The 24,312-nt window shown below is 39.2% G+C and overlaps 1 protein-coding gene across 1 annotated transcript in view; it reads left to right on the forward strand.

The window, feature by feature from the left end:
• Window positions 1-15,500, forward strand: part of COL9A2 (collagen type IX alpha 2 chain) — a 66,608-nt gene extending 51,108 nt beyond the window's left edge. Inside the window, exons 24-32 of the mRNA XM_018576758.1 lie at window positions 5,674-5,745; window positions 7,792-7,827; window positions 7,920-7,964; window positions 10,877-10,909; window positions 10,992-11,138; window positions 11,356-11,410; window positions 13,098-13,286; window positions 14,655-14,732; window positions 15,026-15,500. Coding sequence (XP_018432260.1) covers window positions 5,674-5,745; window positions 7,792-7,827; window positions 7,920-7,964; window positions 10,877-10,909; window positions 10,992-11,138; window positions 11,356-11,410; window positions 13,098-13,286; window positions 14,655-14,732; window positions 15,026-15,222 — 852 coding nt within the window. The 3' untranslated portion in view covers window positions 15,223-15,500. The remainder of the gene's footprint in view (window positions 1-5,673; window positions 5,746-7,791; window positions 7,828-7,919; window positions 7,965-10,876; window positions 10,910-10,991; window positions 11,139-11,355; window positions 11,411-13,097; window positions 13,287-14,654; window positions 14,733-15,025) is intronic.
• The last annotated feature ends 8,812 nt before the right edge of the window (window positions 15,501-24,312 follow it).

Genomic DNA, 24,312 nt, shown 5'->3' on the forward strand with positions numbered 1-24,312 from the left:
GGTATATCCCTACATATATGTTAACCAGCCATGCAAAATCTAAGAATATTGAAATGGTCATTTAGATTGCCTATTTACTGGATCGGGCTAGTAGTAGTTAGTCACATTCACAAAGAATGTATCGAGACAGATGTTGATTGTCCAAGAACAGGATAGGAGGTGTGAAAGTACGTGGAAACACTCTGTTCTAGTTATATAACCCCATCCCTTGGTGCAAGGAACGTTGCCAAAGGTGTTAATTCTTCGATCTACATAGCTGAGGGTGCAAATTGTTGACATATCGCTGGGGTAGAATTGTTAACACAGGCAAACAACATCTGCCTTGACACATTCAACGGTGATTGGATTAAGGTGACTGTGATAGCTGTGTGGCTATAAATGGTGGGGTATGTTCCTGATCCTAATAAGAGCTGAAGGAACAGCTTGGATAAGCTGCTAAACATCTTCAACATTACAGAACATGTGCAATTTAATGTGACAAACTACTGCCAGCTATACCATGACCTGAATAAAAACTAACAACTTCACAGATTTAATGACTGGATCTATGTTTAATTTAGTTATTGCCTCAAAAAAAAAAAAAATACTATAGCAACCCATAATATAGTGGCCAGAAAAAAAGCCTATTTTGCTATGCAGTGTTCATTTATAGTAGATTATAGACAAATTTGCTTTTTGAGTCTTGCTTGACTTCTTAAATAAAAGTAACCAAAATCTCATACTTTATATTCCCAGTACATTTTCAGTGTTTTTATATAAGAGAAAAGCAGGAGAATGGATATGCTTTGTGTTCCTTAGTAAGAGAGCTGCTTCAGTTTTCAGACATTGCTGTATTAAATACAGATGTTTGCGATCAGATATAACCCTATAGAATAATACAACAAAGCTGAAATGTGGGCAAATAGCTAATCTGCTGAAAGGTTTACAATTATGTACAGACAGTTATGTGATCTTGCACCCCTGTAGACAATACAGCTACCTGCACTACCTAAGACCTCTCCAACTTTCATGCAGTTGGACAAATACAAATCCTGCTGTCAGTATGTTCCTTACCAGGACATGACCATTGCAGCAGATACTGTTTGGCTCCTAATGCTGACCCTCTCCCTTCAAGTCTATATCTGCTTTACAGAAGATTGTTAAAGACTGATATCAAGAGAGATTTTGGTATTTTGCCAAAATACAGTACATATCCATAAATATAAATAAATATCCAGAAAAAGGATTTTTTTAAACATAATAATATTACATATTAGTATTAAAACTAGAATTCAGTGCATGTCAAGCAAAAACATGTTTTCTAGTTCTGGATAGCGTAGAGAAGGAAAACACATTTTAAGAAGATATTTCTTACCTGTTAGATGTTTTGTTGCAGCAGGCAAGATGGCTGTATCAAGGTTTTTCACAGCACCTTCACAGTGATTTGTCCTTATAGAAAGACTTAGGAATGCAATTTGAGGATTGTCATTCTCTCATTAACTTAATTTACATTTGAATTCAGAAGCCAGAGTTCCAATCCTTTAACCCTTTGTTATAACTTGCTGTCTTCAAATATGCTTTATAAGTTATAATGAAATCACCTAGCACAGTACAGACAGGAAAAAACAAAAACAAGGGGCACCTTCCCTAGTGTAGATACATTTTTATTAGACAAATGGCAAAAGTAGAATAATACTCACAAAAGAGTAGATGACAACGAGCCTTCAAAATCAAAGATTGATCCTCATTTTAGCAAAAAGCAAAACACAGCATATGAGAGCTGCACAGATGGTAGTTCCTGTGTGCCAGCACAGTATGCCTAGGTTGAACCATTCCTGGGGGCCACGTCCACTTCCTCAGAACCTTAGATATCACAGCCTCCCTGTCTGATGTGGGGCAGCGACCTGCAGAACTTCTGCATGTATATCTCTTCAGTGGAGTGGTCATCTCTGGCGCTATTGTTTTTTTATTTTTGTACAGTACAGATAGGGTTAACACAAAGCCCTCATCCCAAATGTTAACCCTTACGGAATCAAGACACCCTAACCCAAGTAAAAGCAATTTTAGTATTTTTTCAGTTATGCTATGTGAATGGGAACATGTAATAAATATAAAATAAGTGTTATCCCAATTTGTTTGCAAAAGCGGAAATACACTTTAAGTATTTTAGCCAATCCCTGAGTTTTGGGGTTTTCTGCCTCTCTTTGATAAATTCTTTTTTCCATTCTTCATGATTATTTTGGTTCTTTATACATCATAAAACAGAAAGTTTGTTCTGAGCACAATTGGTAAAAAATACAAAAACTTCACTCTTATTTCAATTTTTTTTTTTAAATAATAGGTACCAAATTCACCATAAAGCATAGTTTATATTAAAAAAAAATAAGGCCTTGCAAATATGAAGAGTGAAAGACAAGGAAGGTGTGGGAAGCTGACAGCTGCTTCATGCCTGCCAACACTTTGTCAGGACTTGGAATGAAAGGGAAATTTTATGTTTGCTTATCAAATGTGCTCACCCAAGCTCTGCTACATGTTCTGTATCTCACTGGTTTTTCCTTGTAGTTTGTGAATAATAACAATGGCATAAATGGTGATACTTCTGTACTGAATAACCAGGTTTTGAAAGAGCTTGCTGCTGCTTTTAGTTTTCTTTAGTCCCTGTCAAAAAGTAAACCTGTCATAAAGTTGAGGATATGTGCCTGCAGATGCCTTTTTTCAAAATTCTTCTGAGAATCCTGTAAGCTCAGTATATGAATAGTGACTCTGGTACTCTACCCTCTACAAAGTCTCTTTTTTAGATCAGAAAGACACACACATTGCATTGCCTTATGTTTCTCATTATGGAGATTTTCCTTCACTTCCTGTCATGTAGACTTAACAGTGTCCATATCAGACACTCTATCCTCGGTGCAGCTCAGTAATGCTGATGCTAAGCCTGAAAAATAAACAGGCTCAGTGTTCCTGAGCACTCCGCCTGGCCACTCCACCTGTCACATAGGCAGGCACAGTGGCCAGACCTCTTTAGCTATGTGCAGCATGTTAATAGGGCATGCTCAGCATCACTGAGCACAGTGCTGCTGTCCATTGCTCCTACTTATGTGACAAGTGAAGTGGCCAGACAGAGACTCAATGATGCCGAGCCTGCACTTTTACCAGCTGACTGCCCAGGTGCACACACAGGCAGTGCTACTGCTGCCTGAGGTGGTCATCTTTGCTGCAGGGAGCATTCTTGTAAACCACACTTTGATATGATGCAGAATTCGTGGATGACATGATGACTGCAAGCTGCCCAGGTCTTGAAGCAGCAAAGCAACTCCAAACCATAACATTTCTACCCCCATGCTTCACAGTTGGCATTACATTCTTCGTCTTTTTTTTTTTTAGCATGTCAAATTTTGATTGAGAATAATCAAAAATAAAACATTACACAACGAGCAAGCATTGGTATGCAGCAGAGACAATAACTCAGTACGCAGACTGTACATTCTTCTTCTTAAATGCGGTTTTCAGATGATGACAAATATGTCTGCTGTTATAGTGGCCAAACAACTCTGTCTTTAATTAATCAGTCCACAGCACATTGTTCCAGAAGGCCTGATCATTGCTCATATGTCCAATTGCCACTGTAGTCATGCTCTTATATTTTTTTAGAACAGCAAATGCTTTTTCCCAGAACACCTCCCATGTAGGTTAAACTGGTGCAATTTCTTTCTGATTGTAGATGCATGCACTTAAACAGTGACTGTTGCAATAATTATCTGTAGATCTTATGATTAAAAGTTGGGGATCTTGGAGATCTCTTTTAACATTAAACATTAAGCTCTTGGGTTGAATTTGCTGAGTCGGCCAGCCCTAGAGAAAAGTAGTCATTTGAAATATCACTTGTAGTATATGTTCTTTGCAGTGGAATGATTGATTTAAATAAAGTGGTGATCTTTTTAAATCACTTCTAAGATTTATAGGCATCCACAACTTTTTTTCTGAGTGCCTTTATGTGGCCATACACTTTACAACCATCGCAAGACCTCAGTCTTGCGATGGTTGTAAAGTAATTAAAAAAACATACGATCTGCCCATCTTGGACATGCAGATCATACTTGCGATCATCAGAAGCCCGCCCCCCTGAGGGGCGGGCTTCCGATGACCGCAATGCCGAACGGGCAGGTTTTCTAGCATGCTCCTTAGACAAAAGACGTGCGACCGTACAGTAGAAACGGTCGCACGCCTTCATTCACACTGCCCGATTCGCGTACGATCGTGGGATTTCCCTCGATTCTCGTACGAGAATCGTGCAGTGTATGGGCACCTTTTGAGAGATATTTTGATCTTGGAATGATGACACCACATATGCAGTAGCAAATAAACCCCAGATGTCATGGGTCTGATGTTCTAAGTAAGACAGATTTCACCTGCATACTCCCAAAGGAGGTTTCATATTATTGCCATCTGGAACACCTGAATCTAATTTCATGGATTTAAAGTGGTGGTAAATGTAGTTACGTAATGTACTTACTTTTTCCATGTGACAAATCTGCATTTATGTAAATGTAGATTATGAGAATGAACACGCCATGTTTTTTTAGGTGTCATTTGATCTAGTATATCCCATTTATCTGCAGTCCTTGTTTGAATGAATATCTAGGGGGTTATTCACTCAGCTGCTCAAGGCAGCTGAGTGAATAACCGAGCCAAAGTGAAGTGAGCCGAACGCCGTCTGGCTATTCATTTCAGCCCTGTACGGCTGAATTTAGCCATACATCGACTAAAATCAGCCGTACATCGGCCGGCTTCGGCTCCCTCAGGTTCAGGTACATTTGTGCGGCACCTGTCAAACTCTTCCCATAGGTTGCGGCCAAATCAAAACAAATGTCCCCTTCGGGGCTTCTGGAAAGCTTTACAACATATTTGTCACAAACTCACAGACACAGATTTAGGAGATGGTCCATTGGCCTACCTTTTTCATGTTAACTCACACTACAAGAAATCTCTTTTGATTAATTTGCTAAATGCAGCAAGAGCATACATTCCAATTGATATACAAACAGATATCCTCAATGGTGGTAGAGCAGTTGTTGTTCAGAATCAGCAAAACTATGCAAATGGAAGATCTCACTTCTTCATTATACAATAGAGACAAGAAATTCTGATAAACCTGGTCTTACTAGCTAGATTTCCAATATACCCTGGAATACCAATCTTCTGTATCTCACCCTACCACCTAATTCATGTTGATGCTCTGTGTTGGACATTTTCTCCCCTCCTTTCTGCACTTACCTGGGCTGTTGGGTCTGCCACTGTGGAAACTCTCTTCCCCCTCCCCCTTTTTCTTGCCCCCCCACCTCACTTTATTTTCTTCTCCCTCCACACCTCCTCCCTCTGCCTAATTCATAAAAATGAAGTACTTGCAGGGTTGAACTTATACTTTTTTGTAGCCTAACAGACTCTTTTAAGATACTACAAAAGCAAGCCATAAAGTGTTTTTTTCTCAATGTTATTTGACCATATTCTTTGCTCAATGGCACAAGCTTTATACTATACATAATGTATGGTTTAACTGTAGTTTCGCTTCTGTACTGTAATCATTTTTTTTGTTTTTGTTTGACTCACTATGCCTCTTTTGCAATAAAAAAAATAAAATAAACCAGTATGATGACTTAATTGATTACAAATGAAGACTATTTTTCTTTTGTACAGGGAGTAAAGGGTGAGCAAGGACCTCCTGGAATACCAGGACCACAGGGTATTCCTGGAGTAAAAGGAGACAAGGTAACGCCATGGTAATTTGGTATTATTTAGAATCATCTTTTATTCTATTGCTATGTAGTCTATGTTTTATTTAAAGGGAAAGTAGTGTGTATTTTCAGGGAGCATGTATGTTTAAGTAAATGTAAACCCTAATAATGGACTTCTTTTAGTCTGTTAAATATACTATTGAAAGCGTTTTGTTATATATGTTAGATAAGTGCAAAAATAAAAAGGACTAGTTAATCCTGCCAGAAATCTTATAAGCTAATAATTTCCTGTGCTCTCAGCTTGTGCTGAACTTTCATCAGTTAGCATTGTTCTCAGCTTTTTCTGTGGAGTACAAAACACCTCAACCTTTGTTATGTAGAAGAGAAGATGGCAAGGTTCTCTGTGGTCAGTGGCATAACAATCACCATAGCGACCCAGGCGGCGCTATGGGGCCCGAGGCACGGCGGGGCCCGGCCAGGACATCTCCCTGATGCCATGCGGGCCGCCTGGGTCGCTATGGCATCTTGCTCGGACAGCCAGGCTGCTGGCTGCCACTGGGGGCTGTGAGGAGGAACGCTCCGTTCCTTCTCACAGCCGCTGCTGAGTTGGTGACAACCAGCAGCTTCGCAGGAGGTGGCTGGGCCCGTCATCGGCAGTGATCGAGGAGGCGGGGCCCGGCGATCGAGGGGGCGTGTCCCCGGCGATCAAGGGGCGTATCCCGGCGAACAAGGGGGCGGGATACGGCGATCGAGGGGGCGGGGCCCGGCAATCGAGGAGGCGGGGCCCAGTGACAGAGGAGTCAATTGTGGAGGAGAAGGAGGCGGACAGAGGATCAGGGCTGACAGGTAAGAGGGCTTGACCGCCCGCCTGAGACCCTGCAGAGCCTACCATAGAGAGTCTATGGTAGGCTCTGCAGGGTCACCCTTAGGTGGGCTGTTTGGGTTATCAGGTGGGCGTAACTAGAAATCACAGGGCCCCATACAACATTTTGCTATGGGGCCCTGTGATTTCTAGTTACGCCCGTGTCTGTGGTCCTGTCCCACGGTGACAACGGCGCTCCTCCATAGATATAGAATGTTGAGTGAGTGAGGTCACCATTAAAAAGGAAGTGTGTTACTGGTAGAATCACCAGGTAAAAAGTTATGAGAAAAAAGCATGAAAAAGGAACCTAATGCAACTGCCACATCTTGGTACTGGAAATCTGAAATATATTATTATTTATATATTTTTGTTCTTGAGTTTAGATAACCTCATGCTATTATTGCAGTGCTTACCTTAATAAAAAATCTTTATATGACTTTTATTTTTTCTTTTAAAGCATGCTCTTCTATATTTTTGTTCTTGTAATAAAATAAATATAGAGGATTATTAGATTCATAACTAGAAAGAGCTCTAAGTGGCTGAATGCAATTACTCTATCTCTCCCTTGAAAGCCACATAAGTAATGCATTGTTTTCATTGAGTCGTATGACTCAGACTTTTATTGCGAGTAGGAGTATAAACACATTGAGAAGAATTTACATTCCCTTTATTGTATCTGCTTTATTTATCAGCTAATGCAAACAATACAACTGGACCCCAGTACAACTTTTGTTTTATTTCTCAGTAGACCAAAATGTGCCCTAACAAATATAATGGTACAAATACAAATATCATTGTACTGTATCTGAAAAGATTGCTCAGTCAAAGATCTCTCAGTAGGTTGAGCAGAAAATGGATTCTGTGGCTAGAGCACCTGGCATGGGTAATACAAGGGAGTTGCTATTTTTCAGTGTATGTGAAATGTTTAGGAAAGCAGGAATAAAAATATTGGATGCATCTGTCCATGAGGTTCAAGCTTTGTTCTGGTAAGCTAGTTCACTGCTGTATCCTCTGTGGTCACCTGTATTTTGAATCAATGTATTGATAAAATACTAGTACATGAGTTTAAATTGAAAAGAGTATCACTTTTTAAAAAGCTGTTAACATATACTAAATGCTGAAAATTAAGTTGTGGTTTAAAGTTTTCATCCTTTACTGCCCACGTACACTACAGGCTGCTCTACTAAACATACTCATGTATACATCTTGTCTTAACAGGGTTTCCTGGGAAAAGTTGGAGGAAAGGGTGACGTGGTAAGTGGTTTATGCCTTTATTAACTTACTAGATTATTATTTTTTTACTTTACTTAACCACACCTTCTGACTCTTCATTGTTTACTCTTCAGGGTGACCCAGGAGTTGAAGGTTTGGCTGGAGAGCAAGGAGAAAAGGTGAGTAGATTTGATCTGCCATCCTAGTCTTTATAAAATGTATTCACTAAACACCCATAGTCATCATAGTCATTTCATCAAGTTAATGCATTTAGTAATTTGTTTTTTCAACAAATATATTAATCCTAACACAAGTCTAGGATTTCAATTTAAAGTGGGGCAAATGTATTTTCTTCCTCACTTAAACCAACTGCTGTGGCTCTGGTTTGGGCCTCCTGCTAATTAAAGTATCTAAATGAATTTACCCAAGTATCAATTTTCGATAAGGACTTGTCCTCAAACCTGGTCTAGATTTCCTCTATATCCTAAAGGTCCTAATATATAATTAAAATGATATTTCTGCCTCATTTTCTATCAAACTTGCCAGTATATATTCCTAAATAGACCCTATCCTAACCCTTTTTTTGTGGGATCATAAACCAGCCAGAACAGCCTCTGTCCAGAGTCCTGGCTCTGCCCAACCTCCAAAGATATTGCTTTGTACATATGCACTGGTCTTTTTTTCTGCTGCTGCTGCTACTACAACAAAAGCTGCAATGTTATCTTCTTTTGAAACTTTGCATAACCACAGTATATGTGTACAAAACCATCCCCTTGTGTGTACAAGTAAAGAGATATTGCAAACTTCCCTGAAAATTCTCCAAAATACAGTACAGTATATCTAAGATTGTATTGTTAAACCCTCATATCACACACTCTTCTTATACCCCCTTAATGCACATTTTTTAGGCATGAAGATGGTATGTAATCAGCGCTGCTTGGTGATCCCCACTTCTTACTGTTCATTAAGAAAGATGAATACTAGCACAGCCAAAAATTTTTTTCTTTCAGCAGGCTCCTTCCTAGCACTAGAGGGTTGATGCCTTCTTTCAGCAGGGTGGAACAGTGGTTGCAGGGTTTACATTTTCTTTAGATTAGGAAGCAGTGAGTAGGAATATAGGTACATTTACAGATTAGGGCCACTTTAATACAATGAATGCTCTAGTAAATACACCTTTTTTGTACTTAGATTTTTGGATAGAGTAGGGAAGGGCTTGAACCTGTCAGTTTTTATTGTCATTTGTGGGAACTGTGGAGCAAATCATCCTTAGTTATAAGGTTCAGGTTTGTTGCCACCATAGGTTTGCGCCAAATATGTGAATCGCAGACTTTTTGCCAAAAACATTGCAGGTTTACTACCAGAAAGCAGAAACAAGCTATAATGCAGTACATAGCAATTGCCCTGGTCAGCTGAGTCACAAGAGCAAAGGAATGGATACCTCTGCTAGTTTTTTGTTGCTGCAGGTGGAAGTTATTTGTTAGAGGTTTAGCAATGATATTAATAAAACATGTCATAGACACATAGAAAACCTGTTGTACCTCCCCACTACAAATGTCGGTGCTTGCAATTGATTCATGTACCTGTTGGAAATGGTCAAATGAATCTGTCGCATGTAGGCCCTTCCGGACACTCCTTCCTCAGGGCAGCTCAGTAATGCCAAGCCTGATAAAATCACCAGTTCAGCATTCCTGAGCTCCCTGTCTGGCTACAGCACCTGTCCTACAGGCAAGTGCAGTGGCTGAGGAGTTTTACTATTAGTTTGGCAAGCCTGATGGGGAAGCTAATACACTAGTTTACCATCAGGTCCACCTACCTTTTGTTTGCCAGGGGACAGCAGTGGGTGGCCTGCATACTAGCAACCGGTGATGGAAGGTGTGGTAGTTGACTCACAAAACATACACAGTACACTATACACAGCCTGACTCTGGTTTGTCTCTGTTTGCCACCTTAGAGTTGGTCTTAAATACCTCCAGTTTCCTTATCTACAAACTGGTGGTATTAATTTTTATTTTTGTCACTGCCATAGCAACACATTGTGAAGAGGGCACAAATAAGAACAACTTGAATCTGTCACGCATGTTGAAACCTTTAACGGAAGTGTCGCAAGGCATTCATGAATTAGGCACCTGACTTTCTAATGCTACAATACCAACAGAAAAGTGTAGCAAATACTTTATTCAATTGCCCCCATAGTCTTTCTATAAACCTTCTTTTTAAATACTGGCATCTCAAATAAAAAAAAAAATATACCTACATTCTAAGGGTCACCATACACATTGCAATCTGATTGTATAATCTACTTTTTATTTATCAATAATATCTAATATGAGGACCTATTTAATCAAATTGTATCCAATCAGGCACCTTGCACTACATAGTTGTTGGTAGAGCTACAGGGGATTGTACAATCTGATTGTAACATGTATGGTGAGCTTAATGCTCACACTATTTGGAAAAAGGTTTGTGGATACCTGACCATCACACCTATTTCAGCTTGTTAGATATCACATTCTAAAACCAGGGGCATTGATATGGTTCATATTTGAGAGGGACACCTCTCACTCTACTGGCTACTATATCTGATACATGGGTAGGCCACAACAATCTCTATTCTACCTTTTTATTGCTGTCTGGGACCCAAATAGTTTTCCTCTTGCTTCCTGTCCCTGTAACACCAGGACAAAGAATTAAGGGAATGGGAGTTCCCGGGACAGGAAGATATAGATAACAATGAAAACCTATCCAACGGGGACAGAGATACCTCTTTTAGGAAACTGTGACAGGGTTAGGACCTTTTTGACCTATTTTCCAATTTACCCCAAAAAATTTGCTGTCTCTGTGTCCAATGAAGACATTTTTTACCTCTTCTTGGTCTCTGTGACACTGTCATTGGGGCAGAAAATAAGAGGACATTTCTCTAACAGGAACACAGATAGCAATAAAAGCAGAAAATAATAATAAGGTTCAAACTGTTCCCAATTTTTTTGAACAACAAATTAAAAAAGCTTGGGTTTAAGTTGGGCTTTAAAACAGGTTGCACAGAAAAGTACCTATGAAAATGCTGAAATATATATTGTTTTCTTTTCTATAGGGGGATTCTGGTGAGCCAGGTCCTAAAGGCCAGGTGAGATTATCAATACACACATAAAACATCTTTTTGTATATTAACAAGTCTTCACTTCAGTTTTTCTTGCATCTCTTTATAGCAAGGTGTACATGGAGAACTGGGCTACTCAGGTCCAACCGGAGATCCTGGCCAGGCTGGAGTACAAGGACTAGCAGGACTACCTGGGCCAAGAGGTCTTAGTGGAGAGAGGGGAGTCCCTGGAATGCCAGGACGACCAGGAGTTCCAGTATGTACTATCTGAACTCATTACATAGTTTACAGAATAAGTTTGAGTTATAAAGTAATTGATTTTTTAAGTATTAATTGTAAAAACTTTGAACAGCCAAGCAGTCATTACTAGCACAATGTAATATGTGTTCTAAAAAGTGAATTCGACATTAACCTCAAAAAAGTTATGACAAATACACAGCGTCCTACCTGGCATTGTTTTTTTTTTTTTGCAGGGCAGAGATGCTGGAGATCAACACATTATTGATGTGGTTCTGAAAATGTTGCAAGGTGAGAAATCCTAACTAAGCATCCATGCAGTTTACAGTGAAGGGCATTATATTTCATGGAGCGGTTTTAGTGTAGAAAAATGAAGAACTTTACTTTTAGGCTTTGGATTGAGATCATTTGCTTGACTGCTTTGGCACCCTAAGGGAGCAGTGGGTGGTTGTGTACAAAATAGCCACTTTGTTTGTGGTATAGATAAGTGAAAATGTTTTGTTGTAAAGGCTTACATAGAAATAGCAAAGATATGACAATAAACAATGTTAGACTTAATTTGTACTACAACACACCCCAATTGGTTGTTTCAGATGTAACATACCCATTTTGCATTCAGTTTTGGTGTTTGATCTCTGCTTCCTTTATTGTATTTTTTTCTGCTAGAGGCCATAATCAATTAATCACTCTTCAAGTATTACTAAAGCCTCATTTTTAAGGAGCCCATCACTATTCATTAGGTTAATATAGCACAATAAATGATTTGCTTCCAAACTGTTCAATACCACTTACTTTCTTTTCAATATGCTCCCCCATCCCCCCATCTCCTGTGTGTGGCTTCCCCGAACTTCCTGTCAGGGGCAAGCTATTACTATGCCCTGGTTCATTTAGTGGGACCACAAGCAGCAGGCAGGCATTCCCATTTTTTTTATATAGTAATTTTGGGCTGCCATTGTGTGTACACCCAGGCAGTGTCAGCATCTCCCCCTTTAGTCCCATGCTGGAATTGCAGAGAAAGGGGTGGCTCCAGAGAACCCTGTAAGGGAAAGTAGCCACCCCAGAACTGGGAGGTGGGGCAGCACTTAAGGGGACAAGCCTGATAGAGAAAAACCTTTTAAAGATGAAGAAGCAGTATGCACTGTAAGTCTTTCTGTCATCAGTACATTCTGCTAAAGATTTGCATTTAATATCATTTACAGTTCTGGAGAATAGGAGTAGTCAGTACGTATTGCTTTGCATGTTAGACTTAATAATAGATATGGCTGTTAGAAGTCAATATTGACAGCCGTACAGCATGTTAGATTGAGGATTTTCTAATAATCTGGAAATATAATTGATCATCTGAATATTAGAATTGGAACCATATATATAACTTCACACATGGCTGGTGACAGGTGATGGTTACTATCTAAACATGAGAAGTTACCTGGGAAGTATAAACAACTTTTATGCTTCTAAGATCACTTTTTCCCATGTTAAGATATTTTTGGGTTTAGCCGCATTTTGGGGTTTACCCATGTAAAACCAGGCTAAATGATTCCAGGACGCAGACAATTCTTATTTGTGTAAATGCCGCTAGACTGAATGCACCTAGACATTGCTGATAGCCAGAGTGTGCTTTCAGCCATAGCAAAGTATTACACGCTTTCAGGTGCATTAAAAATTAGCTCCAAATTTAAATTTTAATTCCTGTGTGCATGGGGTCTAAGTCTTTTCGCAAGGCATGTCAGAATTTCATATTTCAGATACCAATAAGTGTCAGCTGTGCATCCAAATAACTATAGCAGGAGTGAGGAGTACTTTGCTGTATGAGAGAGTATTAGAAGTATTAGTGTTTTTCATGTTTTCACAATGTTTACTCACTTCATATTTTAAGTAGAATGCATCACTGGTCTATTTTGGTTGTTTTGGTTTACTGTCATATTTCCTTTTAATTACTTGTATACCTTCTACATTTTGCTGCTAATCGCTACAAAAGAGCAACTAGCAGAGGTGGCCGTTAGTGCTAAGAGAGCTGCCCTAGGAGGTGCTGGCACCATGGGACCACCTGGACCTCCGGGACCACCAGGATCACCTGGAGAGCAAGGGCCACATGGACACCATGGACCACGTGGCATCCCTGGAATTGTGGGAGTGATGGGTCAAATTGGCAACACAGGACCTAAAGGTTAGTGAACCAGGGAATATAAAATGTACACAGACGAATCTGTTGGCCTTGTACTCAGCTACACCTTTAGACATCTTTTTGAGATTTGTTACTGAGAGAAACAGTTTCAGCTCATCACCTACAGTCAACAGTATGATAAATATACATTTTGAAGACACTTATAGTTAAGCCAAAATGGATGAGATCGAGTCGCAATATGGTCGCTTGTTTCTCCACATGTCACGTTTATGTTCCCACCCCACTCTGGGAATGGGGGAAGTTTGATTGGCTTAATTTTAAAGAGACACATCATGCCATTGGCTGTGCATCGTATTTTGGGCTGTGCAGGATGGTAAAATCGAAATAATGGTGTAAAATTAGCAAGTGAAAGGGAGAGCTTTCATCTTTGTGCGAGCGAAGGTGCAGCATGCTGTGGCCGGGAGAGCCCGGGATGGCACCAAGACATGACAGTTTAGAGAGTAGTAGTGAGTGAGTGATGGCACCACCCCACATGAAAACACTGTGGGGGAATTTATCAAGACTGGAGCAGACAAAATCTGGAGCAGTTGCCAATAGCAACCAGCTTCTCTCTTCAGTTTATTCAGTTAAGCTTTGAAAATTAAAGATCAGAGCTGATTGGTTGCCATGCACAACTGCTCCAGATGTTTGTCTGCTCCAGTTTTGATAGATCCCCTCCTGCGCCTTTTTTAGATGTGCATATCAGCAGTTCTCTCTTATATCTTGTATATATATATCTTGTATATATACACGCTCTTAATTTAACCCTGAACTCTAGGCAAACTACTAAATACACAGATTAAATAATTGTAAGGGAGCTGTTTTAACTGCCAAAGGATCTGTATTTGATTGATGGATTCTGGATCTGTATCCAGTCCTGAGATTTACACAGCCCTGCCATTCAGCACAGTCCTGTCTGTCAGGGCAAAAAGACCAGATTATTCTCTGTTACGGTTAAGGAACACTTACAGGTCTCGTATCTCCCCCAGCCTGCGACAGTCAAAAGAGTAGAAGCTCACTGATAGCTCATCTCTCTATCACTCTGCTTTCTCCTCTTATTAGCATACTCCCTGTGCTCCTTCTCCCTCTTTCAGTTAGAGTTCTGCTCTATAGGAACTGCAAGAGGCCGATTCTAAGTCAAAGTACAAGTACTTACACGGCTTGCATTCATAAAAATACATTTAATAATGTATTACTCAACACAGAGCTGCACTAATGTGTGTTTTTCATATGTCTGGAGTTCAACTTTATGGTTTATAGGAATGGCATTAAAGAATGAACATCTCTAGCATATGCTTCTATATATACCGAAAATTAGTCACTTTACAAAATGTAATCATTACACACAGTGCAATTCTCTCTTATGCACAGGAAAAAGAGGAGAAAAGGGAGACCGTGGCGAGACAGGACGTGGTCACCAGGGTATGCCTGGACCCCCTGGCATTCCAGGTGAGTTTAATAAAATCACTGGGTTATACTCAAGACATTAAAAGATTGTTGCCAAAAGACTCCTACAAACACGTTGGATAGTTGGAGCATTTTCCCTGGAAATAGCTTGTATGATTTGACTTTTAGAGGAATTACAGAGCCTGTTAGTATAATTAAAATTTTTACAAGTTTTTTAGCCTGACCCCACGAGTCAGATGTTATACTCATTTACAAATAAATTGTAAAATAAAAAGCAATGAATAAAGCCACATCATTATCTGTAATGTCAACTGATAAAAGTGTCTTGTCATCAGGTCTACCTGGCATTCCTGGCCACGCCATTGATGGAAAAGACGGAGAAAGAGGTCCAGAGGGATCTGCAGGAGAGGGTGGCAGACCTGGTTTGCCTGGTCCAGCAGGTCTCCCAGGATTTTGTGAGGCAGCAGCATGTTTGGCAGCATCTGCATATGCTCCAGCCTCTCTGACTGAACCCGGTACCGTCAAAGGTTAAAAATCCCACTGACCCTATCAAGTACTTCTAGGACATAAAGACAGACTGAATAATGCAAAATAACATCAAAATGAACCTATTCCTTGCTATAAGGACCCACACCCCAAGTACACCATCTAGTGGTCCTTCTGGTAGAAAGGAAGATATTGGGACTTATATAACCATCAACTTTGGCACGGCCAATGGAGGAACAAGAGAGAAATTTTCTTACACTCAGAAAAGCCATCATAAATTGTCGGCAGTGTGCAATCAACCACTCTCCTCCTAAACACTGACCTCATCACCATCCTTTCTCTTTTGCCTAATTTCGGCAAAATCACCTGATTCCTTTGTTGCCCTGGAAGTATGTATTGTCCAAGAGTCAGGGCCCATGTCTGACTTGTGAAGCAATACTCTACACAATCATATTATAGATTGTCATAATATCTACATAAAGCCCTGGACCTGTCACAGAAGACTAGACATATAGGTGTCAGGAAAATTTTTAATTATGTGTTATTTGATTCTGCCTGACCTCGCCACAGCGCTGAAATGTTGACTGGTGGATCACTCTTGCTTTTTGTAAATGCAGGTTTTACCTTGCATACAGTAATAAAGATCTGTCCCATGATGCCTTATGGTTCCAGATACTTTGTAGCACATCTTGACATCTGGATAACATTGATTACTATAATACAGTTGTCAGTGATGACCTCTGTAACAGTCACTGATAATATTAACACACATAGGATACATCCTGCCTGTAATTGCTGTAAAAAGCTTTGACTAAAGTTTATGGCGTAAGACTCATTATAAGGGACATAAGATCCTTAGGGAAGATGACATCAGAAACAATCTAATAATCTTTTATTTAACCAGTATAAAGAGCAATTTGCAGTATCCCACAGCAACCAGAGAAAATTCAACTTGTGGCTACAAAATACTATTGAAGTCAATTTTCTGCTTAGTTGTTAAAAGCTATTATGCACCAATGCTATTTGTACCAGTGACGTGCAGTACGTTCTGTGCTGGGTGAGGCATGACCCCAGCCTGTCCTGCCCTTGTCCCCCAACCCGGTCACCAAGCTATGTGTGGAGGAGGGAGGGAGAAGGGAGGAGACAGGGAGAAGCCTCCCTGTCCCTCACTTGCTCGTCACTGCTGAGGCATTGAGATTGATGTCTTCAATGGTTTTTTTTTTCTTTTTTTGATTGGACAGCTTAGACCAATGATACTTTGCCATTGGTCCAAACCATCCACAGAGCTCAAGCCTCTAACACAAAGTAGAGGCTGTTGCAGCTCTTGCCTCACTATGTTAGGTTACACAAGCAGTGGGGAAGACCGCTTCTGTGCAACCTAACATAGCTGTCAAAAGCCGGATGCAGCGCCGCCTGTGATTAACAGGCAGCGCTCTGTCTATGGCAGGTTACACAGTGGGGAGGCTTTGCCTGTTGTGTAACCTGTTAGAAGCCAGTCTGAATGGAGAAAAAGCTTTCAGCTTCAGACTTGAAGCTGACAGCTTTTTCCTCCATAATACTAGGTGAGGCTCTGCCCCCCCTGCCTCCCCTGACCACACATCCCTGAATTGTACTATATTATCAAATAAGATACTCAGTGTCATTAGAATTTAGAACAACATGAGAGCTTTTGAAAACTGATCCATTTTACATGCTTTACAAAGAGTTTTAGTCCCACTACAAGTAATCAGGAATTTACATTTTTCTAGTGCAGGTTTATAAATGGAACCAATACTTGTCTAATTGGTGGATATGAATTGCAATCCTTTCCTCTTTCATGCACTATGTCTTTAGCAGAAGATGCTTTGTATATATGCTGAACTGTGAATTAGAAAATATACACCTAAAAAGATTGCTGTATGTCACTATTGTCTTCTATCTAGCTAGTGTCATGTGTGATCTCTATCTGTCTTTTATGTCATGCGGTCTGATGTTGCCTGTGCTTCTTGTTTGTATGTGCACCTTTGTCCTTAGCTACACAGGAACTTTTTAATAGCTTGGTACCCTGTCAAATGTCTCATTTCCTGTACATTGAAATCAATAGCCTGATTTATGAATTGAGTTAAAGTATGCTGTAGTAAAGTGCATCTGTTTTTTTACTTCAAGCATCCAATCATATAGTCTCTATTTTTTTTTTCTAAATCCCATACATTTGATTGGATGGTTGGAGTGAACACTTTAATTAACCACACGTCACTTACTTTGTACTTTAACATATTCGGCCCAATTTGTTCCAAACAAGGGAGAGGTTAATCCCAAGCTATTAAGATATAAAACTGTCCAAAGATAGTTAATGCTTCATCAGTGCCACGGTAACAACATGCATGTTTTACCTGTATGCTTTTTTTGTTATATGTCCTATGTCTCTGGTTGTTACTTTCATGTTTTGTGTTACGTTTGGACCTTTTATGTTTGTATAACCTCAAACCTACAAATCCTGCATTGTTTTCGAGGTTTGTGTTTATCCTGTCTCCATGTAATGTGATATGGATGTGTCAATGTAACAGTTATGTATTACCTTTTCCTGGCTGATATGTGTTCCTGGCATCTCTATCTTGAAATATATGTCCTGTATGTAAAGTATGTTCTACATGTTTTTGTTACTATATTTGTTCATTCTTGTACTGGCCTATAGGTCTATATTTGATAACATAGAGCAATGAGCAATAGTGAGCAGAAACTTAGCAACCAATTAGATATCTGTATTTATCAGTAGTGTATAGTTCAACTTGTAAAAGCTATCATCTGGTTGCTTGCTATGGCATGCAGTGTATTACTTCCCTTTGCTCTGTTTTATTAAATAAGACTTAGTAATGTTATGCATGTCCTTCATGTTTCTGCGTTGTATCTCCTGTTAGTGCTAAAGAAGTCAGCATACTGTCTGCGTCTGCTTAAAATAACAGTCTTGTGTGTGTGTGTGTGTGTGTGTGTGTGTGTGTAGGCTGTAGTATGTTTTGTCCTTTATGGTTAATGTGATATGCTGTGTGTCATGTCCCTGTTAACTGTTTCCTGTGTGTCCTTGCTCAATGTACCCAGTGCATAGATGATGCAATCGGTTTGGTGTGTAAATACCAGATAATTTGTAGACATCTATACACATTTGTTTGTTTTATGCTTTTCCTTTTGTACTCTGTGTTTTCAGCTTGTGCTTTTCCTGCTTGTATGTTGCCTGTCTCTTGTCTGCCTCTCTGTATCTTTGTGTTTTTATGTTGTCCTTTGTGTTATTATGCATGCCACAATTATCTCATTGCAATCCTGTAGAAAACCAATGATGTGTATTTAATTTGTATCCTGTGGAGGTTATGTGTTACCAGAGACAAATGCTGCCCTCCCATCGAAATCCATTTTTCTCAGAAATTAATATTGTAAGAAATACCACCCAAGAGGTTCAATTCACAAAGCTTTAACACCAGCCTAAGGCATTGGACGCAACTGAAAATAACAGTTTAAAAAAAAAATAAGTATATGTATCCTGGTGTGTTAGCTTTGTGAATGATATCACTTAAGACCATCATAATGAAAGGCATATCAGTTTAAAAAAATGTCAATCATGCCTTATGTAGGTAAAACACGCCTCACAAAAACATTCTTAGAGTCTGCGTAAGTGGGCTTTTCGTTTGCTTCAATTGGGTTTTGCATTCCCATACAAGTCCTTTGGAATACAAAACTCACTTAAAGCAGGTCAGAAGGAGGTCAGCTGCATGTAAAATGCACCTATCAGTGAATTCTGAATGATTTCAGAAGCATTGGAAACTGATGCCAAACTGATGTAATCAACACAGGTCCAAAGGCCATTGGCACCAGCCCTTAGTCCTAATCACGAAAATATGAGCCAAACAAAATGACATCCCATTAGTAACCAATCAAAGGTTACTTTCATTTTGTAACCTGCACAAGAAAAATGCCATTCACAATTTGATTGTTGTGATAACTATTTCACTTTTCTTGCTCACATTTTTGTAAAGGAGCTGAACTGTGGACATTTATTGTATTTTTAAACTTTGAAATCTGTATTTGCTTCTGTTCCTGAAAATGTGTATGTCCTATGTAGTGATGTTATGTTTCACATGTAGAGATGGGATGCTGTATATTCTGTAAAGAGATCTTTGGTTCCCAATATTAGTATTAAAGTACCAAGGGGGTGTTCAGTGAGCTGATGTCTGTGTCTTAGAAAAAGGTGAGAAGTTTCAGTAAGAGATACATCACCAGATGTCTGTGTTTATGGAGGTTAGAGGTATGCATTCTTTCTTTATTAGTCTTCAAAAGTTTCAAACATTGTGATTTATTGTTCAATTATACTGCAATTTTTTCCTTAACATCGCCCATTATTCAGATTTACCTCACATTATTTTTCCTTTTTCTACTTAGTCTAATTAAATTTAAGGTACAATACTTCTGACATATGGGCTTGTAAAACTGTAATTTATGTGTGTGTTTGTATTTTATTGTTTTTTTTTCAATGAAAGATATGCAACTTGTCCTTAGCTGGATGGCTGTAAACAATTGCATTCATTCAGTCCTAAGATGTCAAATCTTATGTGCCAAACCTATCAATTCAATGTTCCTCCAATTGTAAATCTGTGTAAATGATTATTTTATAAATAACTGAAAAAAAATAGAATTTTTGGCGTAAAAGAAGAATAAAGCAAAGTCGGGGTGTAGTTCTTCCTTAGGTTGCTGAGTTTTACTTTACAGAATGTGTAATGCTATAATAACCATTCTTATAGACACTTGAATGGATATCACTGAATCCCGCCCAAATTGTCTGGATCATGTCATCAGCAGGATGTCTGTGGAGTATCACAAACCTTAGCAAATACCCTTGGCAGTCTTATGTCAGTGGGTCACCTGTAAACTTGGTTGGATAAGGAATAATACAGGGGTGCGGGCTCTGCACCTCAAACATGTGTGTATACTCAGTGAAACAGATCTTAAGTAGGGTTGCACAGATACCAAGTACAGTACTCGGTACAAGTACGAGTACATGTACCGATACTTTTGAGCTCCAAGACTAGACTAGAGAAAATTAAAAAAAATTAGGAGGCATTTGTCATTTGTAAGGAGCACACAGAGATCCTGGGATTTGTACATCTCTGTTTTAATGTATGATTTTGTTTTTATAAATATAAATAAAGGGATGCACAGATACCAGTTTTGTGAGTACGAGTACTGGTACTTGCCGAGTACTTACAAGTACGAGTACTGATACATTTTTGTTTATTGTCATGTGACAGTTTTTCTAAAACAATACAGACTAATGATTTCAGGACAGTGGTGGAGTGCCAGAGCCAGGTCCCAGCTGCAACCGCTGCAACCCTGGTAGTTCTCATGAAAATGCCAAGTATCTGCACTGGTACTCGAAAAGTATCTGTGCATCCCTAATCTTAAGCAGCACTTAGATCAGTGAATCTTAACCATTTTCTCTGTTCCCATCCATTTCAAAGCACCAGGCATTTCTTTCACCCCGGTTTCATGAAAGAGCAATACCAATTTGTATTTCTGAGCATAAATGTGATAAACATATCAATACAAGCACTTATAAACACCGAGAAACGTAACATGGTTTAACGTTCCGCGAGGGAACATGGAGCTGGCTTCCCGGCAAATCAGGAAGCTGGGTGGTGGGTAATGACTTGCCTCCCGGCTTCCTGATTGGTTGGTAATCTGGCTCCATGCTGTTTGGTTGGCTTGATGATCATTAGCTGGGAAGTTGGCTTCCTGGCCAATCAGCATCAAGCCAGCTTCCCGGGCAATCAAGAAGCTGGGCTATGTGTCACTACACGCCGCCTGGCCTTTTGATTGCCCAGGAAGCCGGCTCCATACTAGCGAAAGTATCGTTACTCGATATTGAAAAAACAGTATCGGTGCATTCCTAGTAGAGAGAATGGAGAAGTGTTCTATTTCAGATGCTGCTTCATGCATTGCCATACCTACTTTAGATTTGAATTAACCAAAGAAGTATGGTCACCTGCTGAATTAGCACAATCCACAATCAGCTTAACTCTCCAATAAGACACAGAAGTTTAATTCAATGCAGATTTACTTAAAGTGCAGGATACTCAAAGTGCAGGATGTTTTTCCGGTCTTTTGAAATGTAAAAAAAGCAATGATTTTACTAGCTTAGTATCTACTATGAATACTTTAGACTAATTGAGGGAACATAAAAGAAGAAAGGGACTGAATAACTAAGACAGTACCAACTAGGGCAAATGGGAACTGGAAAAAGAGGGACATACCAAAGGAATATACCAAAGGAATATAATAAGTAGCTGTAGCTCTGTACAACCACTAGATGTCAGGATAGATCAGAACACCAATAACTTTATTGCAATACATAACAGTAGCAGAAATCTTAGTTGGGACACAACATAAAGTGAGTGATGAGTCTAAGGATTGATGGTAGGCATTAGAAGCATGATTCTGTAATTCATTCATATTCTGCATACACATAAATTACCAAATATTATGTGTGATTCTATCCATGGATTCCATATTTTAGGAAATGTATCCATACAAGCAGTACCTTCTAGAATGTTGACTATTCTCTAATGTTATAATTCCAGCATTGAGTTGCAATACAGATAAATGGCCTATCAACCACCAGGAGGCAATTGTGCAATGCCAGGAGTGTATGAAATTTAATCTTAGTGCAGGTAGAATTTGAATCAGTGGGGTAATGAAACAATATAGGGGTTGTGTGAGCCTAACACACATATTAGGGGTTGTAGAGCAAGGGCAATAGAAAACCACTCCAACTCTTTGCAAAGTGAGGTATGCATTATTCAAATATAAACCACCTATTGGCTCACATGGACAACAAAAACATACTGCTAGAACAGAAATAATGCATTAAAAAAAAAAAAACAGAACAGTCAACTATCATAAAATGTACTAAAATGTATTCAGAACTGTAGTAGGGTAATAGTTCATATTAAAGTAGTCTCTGCTCCCCTAAATTAACCTCTGAATTAAATCAATAAATATTCCCCAATGAATGCCTCAGGTGCTCTAATAATCATGTGTAAGCAGCCACTACAATAATAAATAGATACATATATTTCCCCTGGTAGTCAGGACCAGGGTCTTTCAGGGTCTTTCATTTAATGCATTGCAATACAATACTATACCACAGCCAAGTACATTATAAAATGCATTAAAATAAGTTGTTGAGACACTGTATATACTGAGCTGTAAACTCAAAGGATCATAAGTGAAGAAAAAAAATCATGCTGTCTTAATCGTTTGGGGACTCGTTCTTTAATGCCCAAGTTTGCACGCTCAACACATAATATGGGAATCTTGTTCTACCTTTTGGATATGAATTAAGCCCCATTCACGCTTGAGCTGAGTGTCTTTAGGTGTTTTTTTTAGCATGTGTACAGGTGTTTTTTCAAGCGTTTCATGCTTAAGCTTTTTTTTATTATTATTTTTATCCATTGCAAAGCTAGTTACTATTCCTAAAAAACATAAAGGTGGAACAGAGCAAGAAAATATGGTGACTCATATTTTAAGTACCTAGGAGGAAGATAGATAGCAGGTCACCAACCTCTGGACTCCACCTGTAGCTGGAAATATGGATATGGGATAGATGGAAACTTTTCAGGTGTACTGTAAGGTATAGTGGTAACAAAAAACAAAGGTACAGAAAAACACTGAGCTTCATCATTAAAGGCGTTATTCACAAAAGGGTGAAGGGTTTGGAGAGGACAGGAGAAGGGAACAATCTAGGGCAACATAGATGAACTGGAAAGCGAGCTGAATTGGAGAATCCAGTTCAGCTATGTTGGCCTAGATCAGGGGTAGGCAACCTCGGCTCTCCAGCTGTGCTGAAACTACAAATCCCATAAGGCATTGCAAGCCACAGGCATGACTCCCAGAAGCAGAAGCCTAATCGGTTTTGTAGTTTCAGCACAGCTGGAGAGCCAAGGTTGTCTACCCCTGGCCTAGATTGTTCACTTTACATGCCTTCTTCAGACTTTTCACCCTTTTGTGAATAACCCCCTAAATTTCCTTAAACAAAACCTTTTTTTCTTGCTAATAGCAGTCAGTCACAAGATTCAATTTACAAGTCTTTAAACAAGGATAGGGATTTATTTTAAGCCATGTGACTAATCTTATTGGAATGGCAATTTTTTGGCGTTTTAGTTTTGTGAACTAAATCTAGGTTCTTTATTTAAAGTGTTAATCTCAGGACACAAAACAACTTTTTTTGTACATCTCCCTAACACATTAACATTTCCCCATATTTTATTCCTTTAAAATTTTGGAAGCAAAGAAAAATCCCTATTGATTTGCCAGAAATCCAGTGTGCATCTAATGTTATGTTTGGACTGACAACATCCCTCCCCTCGGGCCAGGGTGCTCATGTAATCCTTGATTCTAACTTCTTCTTTCAGCCTTACATCCAATCACTTTCCAAAACTTGCCAGCTCAACATTTCCAAAATTCGCTCCTTTTTACCGAATGACACCACAAAGCTTCTATTTCACTTCCTTGTAATTATGGATGTTCAGATACCAAGTACCATACTTGGTACAAGTGCAAGTACACTTTTGGATGTCTACACAATGGAGTCTTTTTCCAGTAAATAACATGCAAAATAAATACTAAATGCACATATAGAGGCTAATTTACTAAAGGATTTGGTAATGTTCCCACGAATGTTCACATGGAAATTCCACTTTAATTATCCAAACATGTGTAGATGAAATAAGTAAACAGCCCTTTTCTTTTCACATAAATGAATAATTAACGTCAATTGTCACGCATTGTGTTGGGTGAATATTCTTAAATCTGTTAGTACACAAGCCTCAAAATGTTGTGGGAAGATTTTGGTTGAAATTAAATGTCTGACGATAAAGCCTATTTCAAAATGGGGAATATTCCTTTATTATACATATGGCGAGTATTACTGACCCTGCATTTACCTTTGAAGAATGGGCAACCCAGATGTTGGGCTAACAGTGGCAAAAGAGAATTGATCTGGAAGACATGCAGGGGTATATGACTGGCTAATGTGCTTTAAATATACGGCAAAACTTAATTGTCTGTCATTGTCAATCTGATGATTTGCCTTTACCATACTGTTCTGTCCTCA

The sequence above is a fragment of the Nanorana parkeri genome, unplaced genomic scaffold (genome assembly GCF_000935625.1).
Source record: "Nanorana parkeri isolate BGI_ZX_2015 unplaced genomic scaffold, ASM93562v1 scaffold76, whole genome shotgun sequence".
Classification (NCBI taxonomy): domain Eukaryota; kingdom Metazoa; phylum Chordata; class Amphibia; order Anura; family Dicroglossidae; genus Nanorana; species Nanorana parkeri.